General features: G+C 33.8%; 1 protein-coding gene across 4 annotated transcripts in view; it reads right to left on the bottom strand.

Moving 5' to 3' along the window:
• PIBF1 (progesterone immunomodulatory binding factor 1) overlaps window positions 1-19,300 on the bottom strand; it is a 188,097-nt gene that overhangs the window by 54,968 nt on the left and 113,829 nt on the right. For 3 of the 4 annotated variants that reach the window (XR_008665768.1, XM_055335943.1, XM_055335942.1), the window contains exons 12-14: window positions 16,839-16,989; window positions 12,338-12,428; window positions 1,753-1,855 (exon numbers count right to left, since the gene is read on the bottom strand). Coding sequence is in view for 3 of the 4 variants with exons in the window: in XM_055335943.1 (XP_055191918.1) it covers window positions 1,753-1,855; window positions 12,338-12,428; window positions 16,839-16,989 (345 nt within the window). In the remaining variant the exon portion in view is untranslated. Of the gene's footprint in view, window positions 1-938; window positions 1,091-1,752; window positions 1,856-12,337; window positions 12,429-16,838; window positions 16,990-19,300 lie in introns of those variants that run through there. The other variant, XM_055335944.1, reaches the window with a different exon arrangement.

Raw genomic sequence — 19,300 nt, 5'->3', positions numbered from 1 at the left:
GTCTTGTTTCTTTAATCATTTATTTATTTATCCTTCCACAGTGTGTTGGAACTGGCTTCTAGCAGTTTGTCACAGCAAACTGGTAAATTTTGGGGAATTTTGTGAGCTGGATGTTAAACATAACGATTATTAAAAATTATTTAAGTTTTTAATAAAATCAATTTTATTTTAAAAAGGGATTATTCACACTCATTAATTTTTATTTTACTATTTTCAATGCTCCTGAGTTTATCCATGTCTGTTGTATCTGTATGGTGGAAATATTATGTGATGGTGTGCCACTGAGCATTTATTCTATGTTCAGTAACATGATGTTGGCAGCTCAAAGTTAGTCATGGTGGGAATATTCATCCCACAGACATAAGTAACGCTACAAATCATAGTTGTCTCTCATGCTCCCTCCTGGAGAGCTGGTTGTTAACATCTGCCAGCACAACACTACTTCTATCCTGAGTGTAACTACATGTCAGGCACTGCAGTAATATGAAATATTTCTGGTCTTTGGAATTTGAGCATATAAATCCTAATGGCGCACTATTAAAAGTACTTTAATTCCATCCTCATCATTGTAAATAGCAAGATTTCATTTTTTTTAATTTAAAAAAAAGTTCTTTAATAGAGGGCACAAAGAAGATAAATATGAACGAGTCCTTCAGAAAACAAAGAATACATCCAAGCTTTAAAATGTTAATATAAAAAAGCTGCTATGCTGAAACTCAGGAAATAAAAGGTATCCTAATGAGTTGGTACCTTTGGTTTTAATTGTTTTATTTCAGAAGTATAGAAAAATGTAATGAGATGTTAAATAAAAGAATTAAAACAACATGTAAAATATGTTTTTTAATGATATATATAAGGCTGAAGAAAATAAGAAATATGAATCTGATTTTTATTTATTTTTTAAAAAGATTTTATTTATTTATTTATCCATGAGAGACACAGAAGGGGTGGGGTGAGGGGCAGAGACCTAGGCAGAGGAGAAGTAGGCTCCATGCAAGGAGTCCAATGTGAGACTCAATCCCAGATCCCAGGATCATGCCCTGAGCCAAAGGCAGATGCTCAATCACTGTGAAACCCAGGTATCCTGAATCTGAATTTTAAAAGATAATTTGGGAATAATCATGTACCAATGAATATGAGAGGTTGAGAATATCAAGCTAATAAGTGTGTTCAATAGAAAAGTAATTTATTTAATAAGAGTCAAAAAGAAATCTATTTTAAAAATGAGGTTTCAAACAGATGGTTACCAGAGGGGAGATGGGTGGGAAGATGGGTGAAATAGGTGAAGGAAATCAAGAGTACACTTATGATGAGCACTGAGAAGTATCTGGAAGGGTTGAATCACTATATTGTACTCCTGAAACTAATATAACACTGTATGTTAACAATGTTGGAATTAAATTTACAAAAATTTTAAAAAGTGAAGTTTTATTTAAAAACTCAAAATGCAACCTGAAATTGCCAAACTTGTTTTGCCAGTTGATATTCTCAGAAATCAAAGCTCTGCCTGTCTAGTCTGCATTTATATTTAGTCTGGCCAATTTAATCTCTTTTTTGATCTTAGCTTTGCCATACACTATGAGTTGTTTTATTAGGCTTTAACATTAAGTTAGTTTCCTAAGTTGTAAAATTATTTTGTACTAGGAAACAGCTTATTTTAAAACTGCTCAGAATATATACAAAGGAGTGACAAAGAATTAAAAATGAACACTGTAATTCTTTATATGTGTTTCTTTTGTTTAAGTTATTTACCTCTTGTGAAAGCTGTGTTACTTGCTCCTTTTGATGTTCCAGGTCTTTTAAAACCAATGAGTTTTGTTTTTCTAACTGAAGTACTCTTCTTGCCAAGTGGACACTAGGTGAGTGAAATAAGAAAATTAATTCTTAAAAAAGAGGAATACTTTCTAAAATATTAAAAATGTGTTTGTATGCTTGAAAATTGACTTACCATTTCCTAGCAATACTTAAATATTTACAGAAAAAAATATGGAGTCAAATATTTTCAGGTGTCAACAGTGGAAGACCAATAACCCAACAGCTCACAATTTTGAAAATAACATTAAAATCTCCATAATAATATAACTATGACATATTGATTACTGCAGTAATGGTTTCTAGCCTTTGCTATAAAAAGTAGAGAGTTACATTATACTTGCTTGAAAAGACCACAAGATAGCAATTTACAGCTTTTCTCCATTTTTATAAAAATTTCCCCTTTACAAACAAATCAGGCAATTAGTTGAAACAATAATAAGCCTGCACTTTGAAAAGTTTCAGTGTTTACCTCAGACAACAAAATGCATTTTATAATATAAAAAACAAATGAATACATTTTCTGTTGAAAGCAGAGATGGAAAAGATACATGAAAAGTGGAGAATGTCTATAGTAAAGGCAGATTCTGTACTAAAAGATCACATTTTGACCATCATATAATGATCAAAACTGACACTGAGTATAACCTTTAGTATTTATGGTGACATTAAATGTGAAATGCCCCAATTCCCCACTTAAGACACAATAAAAAATAAAAGGTTTGATCATTCCTCCTTTCTACTAGGGTAAAAAAAAGGAAAACTTCTTTAAAGAACTGCTAATAATGTTGAGAAGACATGTTGCTCCAAAGACCTTTTCTGTGATTCCAAAAAACTAAAAGTTTCCTATTTGCCACATTTTCATGTTTTATTTTTCAAAGATTTTATTTATTTATTCATGACAGACACAGAGAGAGAGAGAGAGAAGCAGAGACACAGGCAGAAGGAGAAGCAGGCAGGGAGCCTGATGTGGGACTCGATCCCGGGACACCAGGATCATGCCCTGGGCCGAAGGCAGGCGCTAAACTGCTGAGCCACCCAGGGATCCCATTTTACTTTTTTAAAAGATTTATTTATTTATTCATGAGAGACAGAGAGAGAGAGACAGAGAGAGAGGCAGAGACACAGGCAGAGGGAGAAGCAGGCTCCATGCAGGGAGCCAGACGTGGGACTTGATCCCCAGTCTCCAGGATCACGCCCTGGGCTGAAGGCAGGCGCTCAACCACTGAGCCACCCAAGTGTCCCCCATATTTTCATGTTTGAAGAAGTTAATCTATTACTGAATTGCAAAATCTTTGGAATCTGAGAAGAAAAGATGTTACATAATGACATGGAATAAAATATTTTCACTTTAAATAAAATTATTTTATTTATTTATGGAATAGGAACAATTCCATTGTGTTTTTAATATCCTAACATTGGATAAAGGAATGTGGACAAAACTCTGAAAATAACATTAAAATCATCTTACACATCCACTTCTAAGAACTTGTTAGCCCAAATGTAAAAGATGAGTTCTGTAAAAGTTTATATAGTGAATTGGGCAGCTTATTTAGATATGCTCATATCTAAGTTCAAACTGGCATAAGATTCTGCCTTAATATCAGCTGAAGTTAGAGATGGAAAAGACATAGTCCTTATTTTTTGACTTAAACATTTTTTTTAATTTTTTGACTTTTTAAAATAAAAAGCTTTATAGATATATGACTTTATTGCTGTGTAATTTACATACCATAAGGGCCAACCATTTAAAGTTTTAGTATGTTTTTTTATAAAAAAAAAAATTTAAAAAAACATGTTAAAGTTTCAGTATGTTTAGAATTTCCAACAAATACTATAATCTAATTTTAGGATATTTTCATCACAAAAAAATCTTCCTCCATTAGCAATGCTCCCTATCTTCCTGCACAGCTGTAGGGTACCACTAATCTTTCTTCTTTTATAGATTAAGATATTTACAATTATGGCTACCCCATTTTCTATCTCCCAATCTAAAATATGCCAAGTTCTTTCAAATGAGATCTCTTTTTTTTTTTAATTTTTATTTATTTATGATAGTCACAGAGAGAGAGAGAGAGAGGCAGAGACACAGGCAGAGGGAGAAGTAGGCTCCGTGCACCGGGAGCCCGACGTGGGATTCGATCCCGGGTCTCTAGGATCGCGCCCTGGGCCAAAGGCAGGCGCCAAACCGCTGCGCCACCCAGGGATCCCCTCAAATGAGATCTCTACCAAAAAAAATTTTTTTTTTTTTGTTAAAGATTTTATTTATTTATTCATGAGAGACACAGAGAGAGGCAGAGACAGAGGCAGATTCCAGCAGGGAGCCCGATGTGGGACTCGATTCTGGGACCGCAGGATCACGCCCTGAGCTGAAGACAGACGATCAACTGCTGAGCCACCCTTCTACTAAGAATTGCCCTGATTTTAGTTAAGGTAGATTCTAAGTGAGGAAAATCAACTCTAAATAGAAGGAAGTTATCTTATGATGCCTTGAAATGTCTTACAGTGTTCTAATTACTAGCTTATAGAACCATTTTACTGAGAAAAACTTTTTAGGAACTGATGCTAACAGGAATTATGTGGTTTTTACTATGAATGCTAATATCATTTATGATATAATGCTTATAATGTAGAAGATGGTGTCGTACAATTGTCTTCAATTGATGCACTGATCACATTTAAAACATTTACTCCTAAGTCACTGTAAAGACAGCAGAATCATCTCTGCATAGATATTTTATGAATGGTAGTAAGATTCTCAGGTTGCCCTAAATGATCCATTTAGCCCACTGATTACAGATGTTACAGAAAAAACAAAACAAAACAAAACAGGAAAAAATAAAAAAAATTGTGAAATCTAGAACACACAGGAAAAATGATACAATTTTTCATCACTATCATACTTGCAATTAAACAAAAATAATTATATTATCATTTTTCCTTCATCATAAGTTATCAATGACTATAGAAAAGCAGGCTGATTTGGAAGAAACATTATTAACTCATCCAATAAGACATTCATGAACATTTTAACAAAATTTATAAAAAGCCTGTAATCTGTATAGGTACTGGAAATACATAGTTTCTACCTGGAGGATCTAACAGTTTGCTGAGGAAGATGAGCAAATAAATTACCACAGAATGCTAAATGCTAAGAAGGGACACACTAAAGGATGAGAACGAATCCTAACTAACCTGGTGAGGAGGCAGAGAAATAGAATTCTGGGTAGAGGAAAAGCATAGGTAAAGGGTGATGTGTGGGGGTATGGTATGGATTGATAACATGTATGGTGCGTGGTGAGGCCTGAAGCTAGAGGGTTAAAGGCAGGGATGAAAGGCCTTAAGTGTTAAACTGAATTTGGATTTTATCTGTAAATTGGCTAGGCATGACATGATCAGATTTGCACTTGGAGAGTTCTCTGTTAACACCTGTGGAGAAGGAAGAAGACTTGAGCCAATTATAAAGTTATGATCACAGTCTAGACTGGTGGGCTCCAAAAGTAATTATGTGCAAAATAATCCATTGAAGTGTGGGAAATTTTACTTATATTTATTTTAATACTAAGTGCCTTTAAATTTTAATTTTCTATATACATTTTATATTTTAATGTACATTAATACGTTATTCATATGATAGTATAAATACATGTACATGTATTGGTAGGTGAATGCTCAATTTTTTTTTCTCAATAGGGAGTCATATCAAAAAGTTTAGAGACCATCGGTCTAGGCCAATTTTGTCCCATAGAAACATAAATGCAAGCCACATATATTACCTAAACATTTTTAGGAGCCACATTCAAAATATTACAAAGTCCTTACCTCACATGTTATCAAAAAAATTAACTCGAAATGGATCAAAGATCTAAGTGTAAAACTAAAATATAAACTCTTAGAAGAAAACACAGGAGTAAACCTTCTTGACCTTGGATTTGGTAAAGGATTCTCAGATATGGCATCAAAAGCACAGGCAACAAAAGAAAAATTAGAACTTTATATAACACCTCTATTTCTTCATACCCTAGTTCACAATGGACATAATCTTTAAAAGTTTTGCTAATAACTATACATGAACAATAGAATCTTACTGTCAATTTCTTCATTTGTGAGGTTAAACATCTTTCATATGTCTGTCAGGTATCTGTATTTCTTATTTAATGAAGTGATGTTTATGTCCTTTTCTGACCCACTTCAAATCTTACCTACATGGGTTAATTCTACTCTATCTAAATTACTGAAAAATATCAGGCCTTCTGTAATCTCAGTTGAACCTGCCTTATTTTCCATTAATGTCTACTCTACCTAATGTCGCATAAACATATTTTGGATATTCCTTCCACTATACCTTTGTTGGTCCCCCAGTCTGAAAAAGGTTATTTCACCGCCTGACAGACCCAACTTTTTTTTTTTTTTTTTAAAGTAGTCTTTAGGGGCAGCCCGGGTGGCTCAGCAGTTTAGCGCTGCCTTCAGCCCAGGGCGCGATCCTGGAGACCCGGGGGTCGAATCCCATGTCAGGCTCCCTGCATGGAGCTTGCTTCTCCCTCTGCCTGTGTCTGTGCCTCTCTCTCTCTCTCTCTCCGTGTCTCTCATGAATAAATAAATAAAATCTTAAAAAAAAAAAAAAGTAGTCTTTACCCTGGGCATGGAACCCATTGTGGGGCTCAAACTCAGGACCCTGAGATTAAGACCTGAGCTGAGATCAAGAGTCAGATGCCTAACTGAGCCACTGTGGCACCCCAGACCCAACTTTTTCTTAAAGTCTCCCTTCAAGTTCCACTTCCTCTATTTCTGACCATGCAAGTCTTTACTGATCTCTATTCCTCTGGCTGACATAGTCTAGTGTACAAAATGGCACTAAATTATATATATTTTTTGATGTTTCATGATATTCTTTTATGTGTGTTAATTTTTTCTTTTCCAACAGATGCAACTTACATGAAGACAGGATAGACACTTAATAAATCCTTCTCGATTTTGTTCTAAGCAAATTTTGTTCATATGAACACCCTACTAGAAACTATATTCTTAGATTGCAGAGTTTCAGTATTAAAGTATGATTCATGCTCAGCATCTAAACACTGAACTAGTAATAAAAATGTGCATAAGGTTAATAAATGGTGGCAAATATTACAGATACCAAGTGATTTCTTCTATACTTCAACCACCTACATCTTTAAATGTGGCATATTGTTGTGAAGAATGATTTGGTGTCCTAAGTGGATTCTGGTGTAGAAATCTGAGTGTTAGAGTGGGAAGAAAGAAATTCACTTTAACTGAAATTCAAAGCAAGACAAATGAATAATTTCTCACCTATACAGCTGAGTTTATGTCTCTTTAAGCATAATGCACATAGAATGAAAACAAGTCCTCTTCAACTTCTTTATAAAGAGTGACTAAAGATACAGTCAGGAAAAATGACTCCTGCTAAAGGTTGCCTTTTTTTTTTTTTTTTTTTTTGTACAGAATGTACTGAACTCAAGAAGAAAGCACTGCTTCTACAGGCTATCTGTTGGGACACTAATATAGGTACAACTTAACAAGACTTCTTTGAATTATATTAATTGCCATGTGATTTTTACCAGCACCAAGATTAAGTTCAACATCAACTAGAAACTACTACTATAGGAGTACAGCTTTGTATCTAAATATTAAATGAAAATTTCACCTGTTACCTGGCAAAAATTTCCCATCAGGGTTATCTCTTAGCCCCTTCATCATTTCTTGACTCCAAATAGAAGTTATTCTTGGATCTGTCAATGGCAGCAGCACTGCTGATTATTACATATAATAGTAGTATAGCATAGTTGGGCATAGTAGTATAGCCCAACCAATGTGGATGTGGTGGATCTTCATCCATATTTGCGATGTCAAAGAACAATGGAGGATTGATGTTCTGCCCCAATTCCTTCAATCTTGGTATTTTTTTTAGTATTATCAAAACTCCAAATAAATAAGTGAATTTATTTAGTTCCTTGCTAATTTGTTACTTTTCTGAAATAACATTTTATTTTTTTTTTCAATTTTAGCAGGTCAGAAGTCTGTTTCTATTAGTATGGCATTAAAAAAATTGTTAAAAAAAAAGAGCACTTGTTGGGGCGCCTGGGTGGCTCAGTCAGTTAGCATCCACCTTTAGCTCAGAGGTCATGATCTTGGGGTCCTGGGATTAAGCTCTCTGTTGGGCTCCCTTCTCAGACGGGAGACTGCTTCTCCCTCTTCCTTTGCCTCTCCCTCCTGCTTCTGTGTGCTCTCTCTCTCTCAAATAAATTAAAAAACAAAACAAAAAAACTTTTCTTTAAAAAAAAAAAAAGAGCACTGTGCCAGAATGATTCTAGATTCAAATTCTTGAAGTTGGTCCTATACTGCCTATTCTGTTGGTAATTATTGAGAACCAAATAGTGGTCTCATGCTGATTATCTGTAGTCATATGAAACTTTCCCTAGTTTCTTCTATAGGTTTAAACTTTCAAGTTGTTAATAAATAGAACATCAGTAACTTTTGAAGGACTATTCCTAAAACCAACCCAAATGAAGTAAGTACAACTTTTCCTAGGGACAAAAATGAAAACTCATATACACAGAAATAAAGAGAGAAAAAAAATTTTCATTATACACCAAAGTTTGCTAGAGAAACAAAATTTCCTCTGCTTTAATTTTTTTCCTTTATTATAAAAGCTCAGTCTACTGTGAAAGTTTCAACTTAAAGCTCTTCATAAAACTAGGCAGAAACTAAAACAAAAGGTCTATAGTATGCAGTAAATCTTGGAATTTGAAAGGTTTAAAAACCTTCAGAAAAGGCTATCCATTCAGATCTGCCAAAGCAAACAGAGCAGCACACACTGAGACCATGTTAGTGCCTGGGTGTTACCCATTTAAAGTTGCAGGTTAAAGAGCATAACCAAAACATGTAACCAGAAAATCTTGTTTGCTATTTTCAAAACAATCATGACCGAAACAAAAACATTACTTCAGATTTTCAAGTTTGGTCAAGTCAAGAAGAGCCCATTTCATTTTAATCTACTTTCATTGTATAAGCCCTTTTAACTTACCGCAACTGTGTCCCAGAAAGAGTTTGATGTGATATTTCGTTATTGTTCATTATCTCCATTGAAACTTCAAAATATGAGTAAGCTGATTTGATCATTATAATGTGGTCAAGAGACATTTTTGAGAGTTATTTTTCAAACTACAAAAATTAATTTTGCTACTTTTTTTTTTTTGTTAAATAGGAAATGGGCATTATAGTATGTCTTAAAACTGGTATTAAAAAAAGTCAATCTCAAAACTGGTTTCATGTCCAGGGGAGTCTCTCAACTAATTAAGAAGTCTCATGAAAATTCTCAAGCAAAATTTTTAAGTGAAAACTTAAATTGTATGTAAAGTTTTTGGAACATTAGCTTTTCCTCTAAATCAACTATGTAAGTTCCTCTAAGAAACATTAATCGGTATAACAAACTAACCTTTTGTTGAATAACCCACCATATGCCAGGCACTGTTTGGTGAACTCTGCGTGCATTTTCTTACTTTAATTTCATAATATACCTTGAGTAGCAACAGGCAAACCGTGAGAATTTTCAGTGACTATCAAATTTATTAACAACATGAAACTCAAAAACTGAAGGCCTGAAAATTAAAGTTTTGGATAACCATTAAAAATTATCTTTTCGAAGCAAGAAAATGTTCAATGATACAAGAAAATGTTCAAGATGGAATTATAAGATAAAAAATTAAATTTCCACGTTACATACAATAACAGCCTAAATATGCAAGGAGATGTATGTGTCTATATAAATTTTGAATGGTTATCCTTGGATGGTAGGATTACTAGCAATTTTCTAAAACAAATATATTATTTTTATAATAAGAAATTTGCTTCAATTGTTACCCTTAAGTACCTAAATCTGGTTGCTGAATATATGAGATTTTACACCAAACTTAGTATGAATGGAATATACTGTGTAGTAGTTGAAAATAAGTTCCTTTGAAATTTTAACATATTTTGGTTTAGACTGATGTATAATGAAAACTTTATTATGCAAACATTTCATTTGTGGTTCTGATTGAATTGTTTTATAATGTACCTTTAGATTCCATTGCTTTAATTTTAAATGTGAAGAATTAAATATGGATTCTCTCCAAGGCTACATTGCTTTCATGTTAAATAAGTTAAACAGAGCATGAAGTCATTGACTTCTTTACAAATATCTACTAAAAAATGAAATCTAGACTTTGCAAACTTTGGAAATGTGTCAGATCCTAAACAATGGATCCTTCTTGCCACTGTTCCATTTTGTGCATGCAGTAGGCACTCAATAAAAGATGTTGAATGAATGGGCAAAGGAATGCATAAATGTCCTCTTTGGATATCTAGACTTACTTTCCCTTCACTCAGTTTAGATGACCTGAGAAGCACTTCCTCAAAATAACCCTCTGGTTCACCATGAGACGAATGTCTGGCACCAGCTGGTTGGAGATATTAATAGTATGCCCATTAGGCACTTGTTCAAGGCACATAGATAGCTCAGTGATAAAATCTTTAGAAATATTTGGATACTTAAGATTATTCAGAATATGAATCAGTTGTGGTTCCTTAAATCTTCACTCTAATTATTAAGAAATCAACATCTGTTTTTGGAAATTCTTCAGAAAAAGTAAGGTAACAGCAATAATTGCTTTCAATTTTAGAGGAACTCAGCATTTAGGGCTAAAGAAAAAAGCTTACAACAGCAAAATTCCTTTTTTTTCCCTTGTGGCAAAGATTCTTTTGAAGGCTTATATCCTAAAAAAAGAAGAGACTAGACCTGCTCCTTCAAATTTCAATTTTTAGTATTCACCAATCATTTGCCACTCACAAGTCTCTTTTGTGGACTCACAAGTCCACAAAGTATATTTCTATTCCTCCCTCGGCAATATAACGCTCCAACAAAGTGATACGCTGACAATTACAAAATAGCCTGGGTCACCCTTAGTGACCTATGGAAGGAGCGGCAGAGAATGTGAATGGGACGAGACTATAACTGATTTCTCAAATAATACATTATTTAGAAATACCTGCATCTTCACCAGACAGAATTTAACCAGCTACAAAATGACACTTGACAGTCACCTATCCTTGATCTAAAAATTTTCTAGATATTTACTTTAACCAGTAAGGGACACAAATTCAAAGTACCCATTTGTCTTGTTATAAAATGGCTTATATCTTACATCATGGCCTTAAAGACATTTTATTCTCTGAGTCATGACTTCAAAGTTCCTACAGAAGTATTAGAGTTCGGATGAACTGTTTTTCTTACTTAGAGTATGATGTCTCTAAATGTTTCAGTCAACTCATATAAAAATAAAAGAGAAACAAGCAGCTTTGAATCCTCAAATACTCAGATGAAGAAACAATTCTACTAGGTATCTTACATCATGCTACATAGAAAAAGAGGGTAAACAAGAATAAGATACAGTTGCTGACCTTGAGGTACCTTCTACCGGGCTGGGGAAAGGACATGGGAAACAAGAGCTAAGGAGATAAGAGAGATGCTCTATTGGATGGCATGGAGAAAATAGATGTTTATAGGCATAGAGATATATTGCCCCCACTTTGGGTAAAGTGGCAAATAAGGCTGGAGAGGTGGGGCCACATGGAGGGGCCTGGAGGTCTGGCAGAAATACTTAGATTCGATATGGTAGCAAATGGGGCAGTGAGATGTTTTTGCACAGAAGGATGAATTATTATTATTTTTTAAAGATTTTATTTATTTATTCATAGAGACACAGAGAGAGAATGAGAGGCAGAGACACAGGCAGAGGGAGAAGCAGGCTCCATCCAGAGAGCCCGATGTGGGACTCGATCCAGGGTCTCCAGGATCACGCCCTGGGCTGCAGGTGGCGCTAAACTGCTGCGCCACCGGGGCTGCCCCAGAAGGATGAATTAAAGTGAGACCAAGGAGGTAGGTAAAAACAAAATCGGCTAGGTCAACTAGAAAACTGACTAATGCAGGTACTATTTTTCTTAGTGTACTTTAAGGAATATCTTATGAAATCACGAGGGATCTCCCCCCAAATTTCTTGGGCTTCACAAAGTCTTTTATACTTTTAATTATAATATATGTTCTATCTCATCTGTCTCCCTTCCTCCCTCCTTCTCTTTCTCAAGTATATGTCAAGGAATGTACACAGGTAAATAAAAAACAAGAGAAAAAGGAAGCATAATTAGTTAATTTTAACCTGAAAACTGTTGGTACGAAAGCATTTCTAACTCACTTAAAATAAATGTGAAAATAAAACTAAAATGGTGTCATTATCACTAAATCTAGTTCTAGGAAAATTCTAATGTACACTTCTATTTTACTGACCATTAAACTTACTTAAAAATACATGAAATGCATGATTATAACTTACTTTGCTTTATTTTGTGAGCAATTTAATATTTATGCATACTAAGAATAAAGTAACTTTACTTTGCACATTATCAAAAAGCATAATGTAATTACATTTAGCTTGAGTAGATAAGTAAAACAGATATATATTGATTTTACCTTTGCTTTAGTCGTCTTTTGGCCGTTGTGGGAACATTAGCACCATAGCCATAGGAAAAAAGAACCCTTTCAGCCTCATCTTCATTTTCAACTGAAAAATATTAAAGTGTATGATGTAACGTAAGTTTTTTTTTTCCTTAAAAAGCATGGCAGAAGTGAAAATAAAAGAGGTCATGCTAATGAATCAGGGAGCATGAGAACATTTAAAAAGGGCTAATGCATAATCTCAAAGAGTCCATTTGTAAGTAGAAACATATTTCTTAAAGTATATGGTTGCTTAAATTCGTTCCATTTATTTTTAAAAGGTGTAAGGGCTTGCATCATATGACATGTTAAAGTTTCTGTGTTATTCTGAATGATTCTAAGGCTTTTTACGTAGAATGTATGTTATGCAATTATAAGTAAGTAATGATAAAATCAACTTTACTGCTTCTCTTGATAAAAGAAAGGGCTATTTTTAATTAGGAAAGATGTGCATCATTTTATCAGAACAACTTTATCTTAACTTGTAATGATGAATCATGCATTTAAATAGGCTACTCTGAAAAAAATGTGCAGTACTAAGAATGTATTGATGGCCTTTTTTTTAATTAGAAAAAAATTCAGCAGAACCATTTACTTCTGAATTCTGCCACTGTCACACCATTCTTTTTCAGAAGGAATTTTAACTGACAGGTTAACATTTTATTATTATAAAGTTTAAAGGCAATGACAATTTTATTGTAAGTTGGGATTAAAAATACTTAAAAGTCCACAAAAACTAAAGGTTTACAAGCTTAAAGTACTCAATGACATATAACAATTTTTATAACATTATTCAACAACAATCATTATTTAACATTAAAAAGAGAAACCTCTCAGAAGTGTTTCAGATTTAAAACAAAGCCATGTAGGTCACATTAGTAAGTGAAGGTATTTGCAGACCCATTACTGTAATATGTACATAATTGTTGACTGATCCTTTTATGACACAATAAGAATTTTAAATAAATTTTTCCTGTTTTTCTTCAACTTTACTCCTATTTCTTCATGGTGAACTAGAATCAGTTTTCAGAGGTAGAGTTATAAGCTGTCAGGTAAACGTGGAAGCAAGAGATGATATATGCCATTACTATTGGTGTTATCAGCTATCATGGCTCCAGAACTGAAATGAGTTCTCCAATTCAGCTGTATCAGAATGGCAGAATGGTTCTATTAGAGGTGGCATTTAGATAACTAGATGACTCCTGTCTTTAAATTCAGAAGGAAGAAGGTAAAGGTAGCTAACATCTCAGAAATCCATCAGTTAGATATTAATGAACATCTTAAATTTAATACTCAGTGTATTAATAACTCATGGGATAACTATTCTAGTGGTGATTTAATTACAGAAACAATGTACATGGTAAATGACACTAAAGAGATATGAATGTGACTTAGAAGTATAGAGCACTGAGCAACTACGTCTGAGTGCCACCACTTTTCTTAAGCTTGGAGCATTAGTGGGAGAATGTGTGGGGAGACTAACATTCACAGAGAAGGCACAGGAGGGCCTGTGCATGTGTAAGGGCACAGAGGTGTGCAGTTTTAGTAATTGTGAGATACATGGTTGGAGTTAGCTTAGAGAACAATGGTAGAAGGTAGGCTCAGTTCCAATTAAGAATGGAACTTAAAGTATTATTTGCTAGGCTAAGAAGTTTATTTAATTAAAAATTAATAGGAAGGTGACATGACCAAAAGATCTTTGTTGTTGATGCTGATATTGTTGAAAAATAATTTCTATTAATGGGGAAAAAGATGGCCTATATTAGCACAGAGAACTCCTCACAAGTTATAGTAATAATCCATTTGAGACATGGTCCCTAAGAGCAAGGGAAGATGAACAAAAGAAGTTAGATTCCAGACAACTGAATAGGTGTGGAGGTGAGATAAGGCAGTAGACAGAATAAGGGAGAAACCAAGGTTGACAAAATCTGATGGTAATTAGACTTTAACCTTACTAACAGGTCAAGAATACAAGAAAATTGGTAAGTTTCACAGACAGAAGAAAAAAATGTAAGAAATGTTACACTTCTAATGCCTGTAGGAACTCTTTTACAGATCTATAGAATCATTAGCCTATGGAGAGTAAATGAAATTGTGGAAAGGGATAAGATTATCCAGAGAGAAAGTAAGTAAGTATGAACTGCAGAGTAGTTGAGGGGAAAAACCCCTGGTGAACAAATAGGTACAGTTAGCTAGAAGAGATAACAAAAGTGATGGAGAAGAAACAATCAGAGGCAGGTGATTCTCAAGAAGCATCTCAAGAAATGTGACAAATGCCTTGTAGAGGTAACAAGTAGGATGAGATGTAACAGAAGGTTCCAGAATCTGACAACTAGAAATCTGGTTTTCTTTTTATATTGGAACTTATTTAGCTTCTGGGCAATACTCCTCCCTCCCTCCCTTCCTTTCAAGTAGGCTCCATGCCCAGTGTGAACTCACAACTCTGATATCAAGATCTGAGCTGAGATCAAGAGTCAAACGCTTCACCAGCTGAATTCAACATGTAAATTATCAACTATAGTTGAATATTTATAGTTCTTCCTAAAAAAATTAAATTTACATATTGTAAGAGGTAGAAATCTTAAGTCTACCTTCAATGAGTTCTGAGAAATATACACACACATGTAACACAAACCCTGTAAAGATACAGAACATTCCAACACCCTAGAAAGTTCCCTAACATCTCTTTTCCCAGTTAATTTTTGGTGACAATCATCTTTACTGGCAACCACTGTTCTGCAGTTTTTCACTGCAGATTAGTTTTTCCTCTTTATATAGAATTTTATATAAATTTAGTTATATCAGGCTTCTTAGACTAAACACAAAGTTCTTCAGATTTTCCATGTTGTTGAAGAATCATTAGTTCTTTTTTCTTTTTATTAAAGAGTGGTATTCTATAGTATAAAATGTATTATGGTTTATTTAGCCATTTTCCTGTGATAGTCACCTGGGCTACTGCCAGTTTTCGACTATTATAAATACAGCTCCTAAGAATATCCTAGTAAAAGTCTTTTTGTGTGTATATGCTTTCTTTTCTCTTGGGCAAAATACATAGGAATAGAATTGCTGGATTATTGGATAGGTTGTTTGGCTTTATAACAAACTGCAGTTGTTCTATATTCTCACTAACATTGCTATAACCAGTCTAATTTCAGCCATTCTGGTAGGTGTGTACTGGTATTATTAAAAGTGGGCCTTAACAGGCCCTTGAATTTCCATATAAATGGAGTATAAAACATATTTTAAACTTATTATAATGTTTAATATAAGTTATAAAAATAGAAATCCTTGCCTTGTACTCTCCCTTAAAGGGAAAGCATTTCTACTTCATCATTAGGTATGATATTAGCTGTAGGTTCTTTGTAGATACCATTTATCAGATTTAGGAAGCTCTGTTCTACTCCTAATTTGTTTAGACAGAGGGACATATGCAAAGGTATGAAGAAGGAGTATGGAACTTTCAAAATAAGATGATATGACAGGGAACGGTAAAGCATGAAAGATAAAGGAGAGTCTAATTTAAAAAGTCATGCTACAGAATCTGACTTTATACTGTTTTAAGAAGACTGACAGAGAGGCATTAAAGCAGGTGTATGGTATAATCAAATCTGAGTTTTAAAAAGATTCCTCTGACTCCAGTGAAGACACGAAGACAAATTTGGAAACTGTTGCAGTTATCAGATATTGACCCCAGAAGTGGAAAAAAGTGATAGGAATGAAATAAAAGTGTTCCTTCAATTGGCCTACAAATATTACATAGCCTTTACAAGAAAATGTGTCCCAAATAGATTTGAATTTAACCTCAGCTTCGATTGAACTTTAAACCTACTTTATAAAGAATGCCCCTGATATTTCCAACTTTTGAACAAAAATAATGTGCTGCAGCAAACATCTCAGTCAATGGTGAAAGGCTGATTTAAAATATTTCCTTAACACCAAGGATAACACAGGAAGACAGCACAATAAAAGGAAATAGAAGAAGTAGAAATTAAAGGTCCAGGATTATAACCAGCATACTCAGTAAATTTCTGTTTTTCAAGACTCATTCAAAGTGTCACCTCCTCTCTTAGGTGTTATATTCCTCACCTCCAAAGTTGGAATTAACTTATGACCTTTTCTGTATTTCCACTGAGAAATGCCTATTTATTGATAGTAGCACACATCTGGCTACTTTAATTATCTTTACTATGTTTGTTTCTTCCAGTGGTCTAGGTTAGGAACTCTTCTCAACAAGAATTATCATATGAAATCCACAGCTTTGGATTCTGGCACATGTAAACTTTCAATTGTTCAACAATGGAACTGAATAAATGGAAAAATAAAATCTCTCACAGTTAACATATTTTTTAAATGCCAACTACTGAAATTAAGATTAATTTTTAAAATAAACGAAATATACCAAAGCAGTTTTAGAAGCAATACCAGGTTCCCTGTACTGCCAGTAAGAGCTGTGTGTGTGAGGTAGTGGGTGACTTACTTTCTGCAGTTTGCATTATTATTTCATCAAGCTCTTTTTCCAATCTCTCATAAATGTCTAGCCTTGCCTGATGCTCAGAGTTCCGTGATTGAAGTTCAGTAATGCGTTTTTCAGAAGAGGCTTGGAGACTATAAAATTCTTTAGTTAAAACCTAACAGTGGAAGAAAAAAAATTGCCAAGGCAGAATTAAAAAAGGTTAGTAGTTAAGACAAATATGTGACACAAAAATACTTTTAGATTTTTTCCTCCTTTCCTCCTTTCCTTTAAATGTGAGGAGAAAGTAGCTCAAATGAGATGAGAGGAGGTAAGACACATCTATTTCTAATGTAAATAATTCAGTTGTTTGCAACTGAAAACTATGAAGCACTTTATTATTTGAACTGAATAAACAACAAATTTAAAACTTAGAGTTATAGAAATAAGATTAGCATTTGCTTGTTAGAACTAAGAAATGCAAGAATGTCATACTTACCAGAAGGTAATTTATTTGGCAATTGTAGCTATTGGAGAAAGGCTTGCAGGCTTACAAAGCTGTGCATAAAAATGATATACTCAGTTTTCCATCAGAGCTTATTTCATCTATGCTTACCGTGGTTTTAATGAGAGTTCTGGTTTCTTGAACAATCATAAATTCAAAGCAACAAATCAAAATGATAAATATGAAGTACCACTTGGGGCAGTATCAGAAAATACCTTTCTATAGAAAGGAAGGATTTAAAAAATTATAAGTAAGAGCTATGGAAATTGGAGTTATTTTGTATAAGAACAAAAAAATCCTACATTCTTCAACGGTGATTCATTGAAGGAATCACTAAAAAAAGAAAGACTATTTCTAGTGACAAAGGAAATGTTTTAAAGCTAAAATAAAATTCCAATTATCTAGAAAGTTTGCTAACTAGTACAGACTAAATTATGGAGTGGTATTACAGTTGCTTCTCAATACAGCATAAGCAATGTAGCATTTCCTTAGAAGCAATAGAGTATTATCGTTAAGAATATGGGTTTACAGCCAGAAAGATTTGGGTTTCATTGCTGGTTTTGACACTTATCCGTTGTGGATCTTAGGCAATTATTCTTTCTAGGACTAACTCAAAACATTGTTGGATTACGTAAGATGATAAATTCATGGTGCTTAGTAGAATGCCTGAGTTTGAAAAATACTATTGAATATTGAATACTATTTGAAAATACTATTACAAATTTAAGAATTATGAGAACATTGTATTAAATGGCTCATAGAAATAGAGATCCATTGGCTAATTACTCTGAATTCTATATAATGAAACAATTTTTTAAAAAAAGATTATTTATTTATTTGAAATAGAGAGCAGAAGCAGGGGAAGTGGCAGAGGGAGAGAGAGACTCCCCACTTAGCAGGGAGCCCCATGTGGGGCTCGATCCCAGGACCCTGGGATCATGACTTAAACCAAAGGCAAACGATTAACTGACTGAGCCACCCAGGACCCCATATAATGAAACAATTTTTAACACAATTTATTTTCTCTCATGACATAAAGTTCACCTTAACAAATGTGATTGTATGCTTTCTCTGATGTGGAAAAAGGAGAAGATGCAGATCTATTTACAGTTTTTACAAACAAAAATTACAATTTAATTTTCCTTAACCTATTCTATCTTATTTTCCTTCAATTATTTCCATCAAAACTTCCTGCCAAAATAAATTAAGCATTATCCTCCACTTCCCAAATTTTTTTCTTTGGAAGATGAAGAAAGAATAACATGGGAATAATGATTATGATGATGATGATGATTATATGATGATGATGATTTTAGTGTCCCTGATTAGATCAGAAAAAGAAAATTCAACTTTTAGTACAATTTCTTCTTTATTCTTGCCAGCTGGGAATATATTTTTTAGAGACTTATTAATTCATTATACTAAATCGCTAGTCAGTGAAATAATCTAGAGCTTTCATAGAATTTACTATATTGAGATGTAATTCATTAAGACTTTGGTGGCTGATGACACTAATTCCATGGTCAAAAGAGGATCAGTAAGAACAGTGTTAAATGACTATTCTCACAACACAGTTGATAGTTTTCGTCTGTACTCCACTTCCCTCAATGAAAACCTGCAGATATGGACATCTAAAGATATAAACAATCAAAATGTTGAAGATGAGATATTTCAAAAAGTATTATTTTATTTTATTTTTTTAAGATTATTTATTTACTCATGAGAGACACAGAGAGGGAGAGAGGCAGAGACACAGGCAGAGGGAAGAGAAGCAGGGTCCATGCAAGGAGCCTGAGGCAGGACTTGATCCCGAGAATCTGGGATCAGGCCCGAGCCAAACGCAGATGCTCAAAAGCTGAGCCACCCAGGCATCCCAAAAAGTATTATTTTAATAAGAGATTTAAAAAATAGTATTAAATTGAGAAATATAATTTAAAATTCCTATTTTTGTAACACAGAAGAGAGATTGCCAGAAACACCTAAT

Source organism: Nyctereutes procyonoides, unplaced genomic scaffold (genome assembly GCF_905146905.1).
Source record: "Nyctereutes procyonoides isolate TBG_1078 unplaced genomic scaffold, NYPRO_anot_genome, whole genome shotgun sequence".
Lineage (NCBI taxonomy): Eukaryota > Metazoa > Chordata > Mammalia > Carnivora > Canidae > Nyctereutes > Nyctereutes procyonoides.
This window is presented reverse-complemented; position numbering and strand designations above follow the sequence as displayed.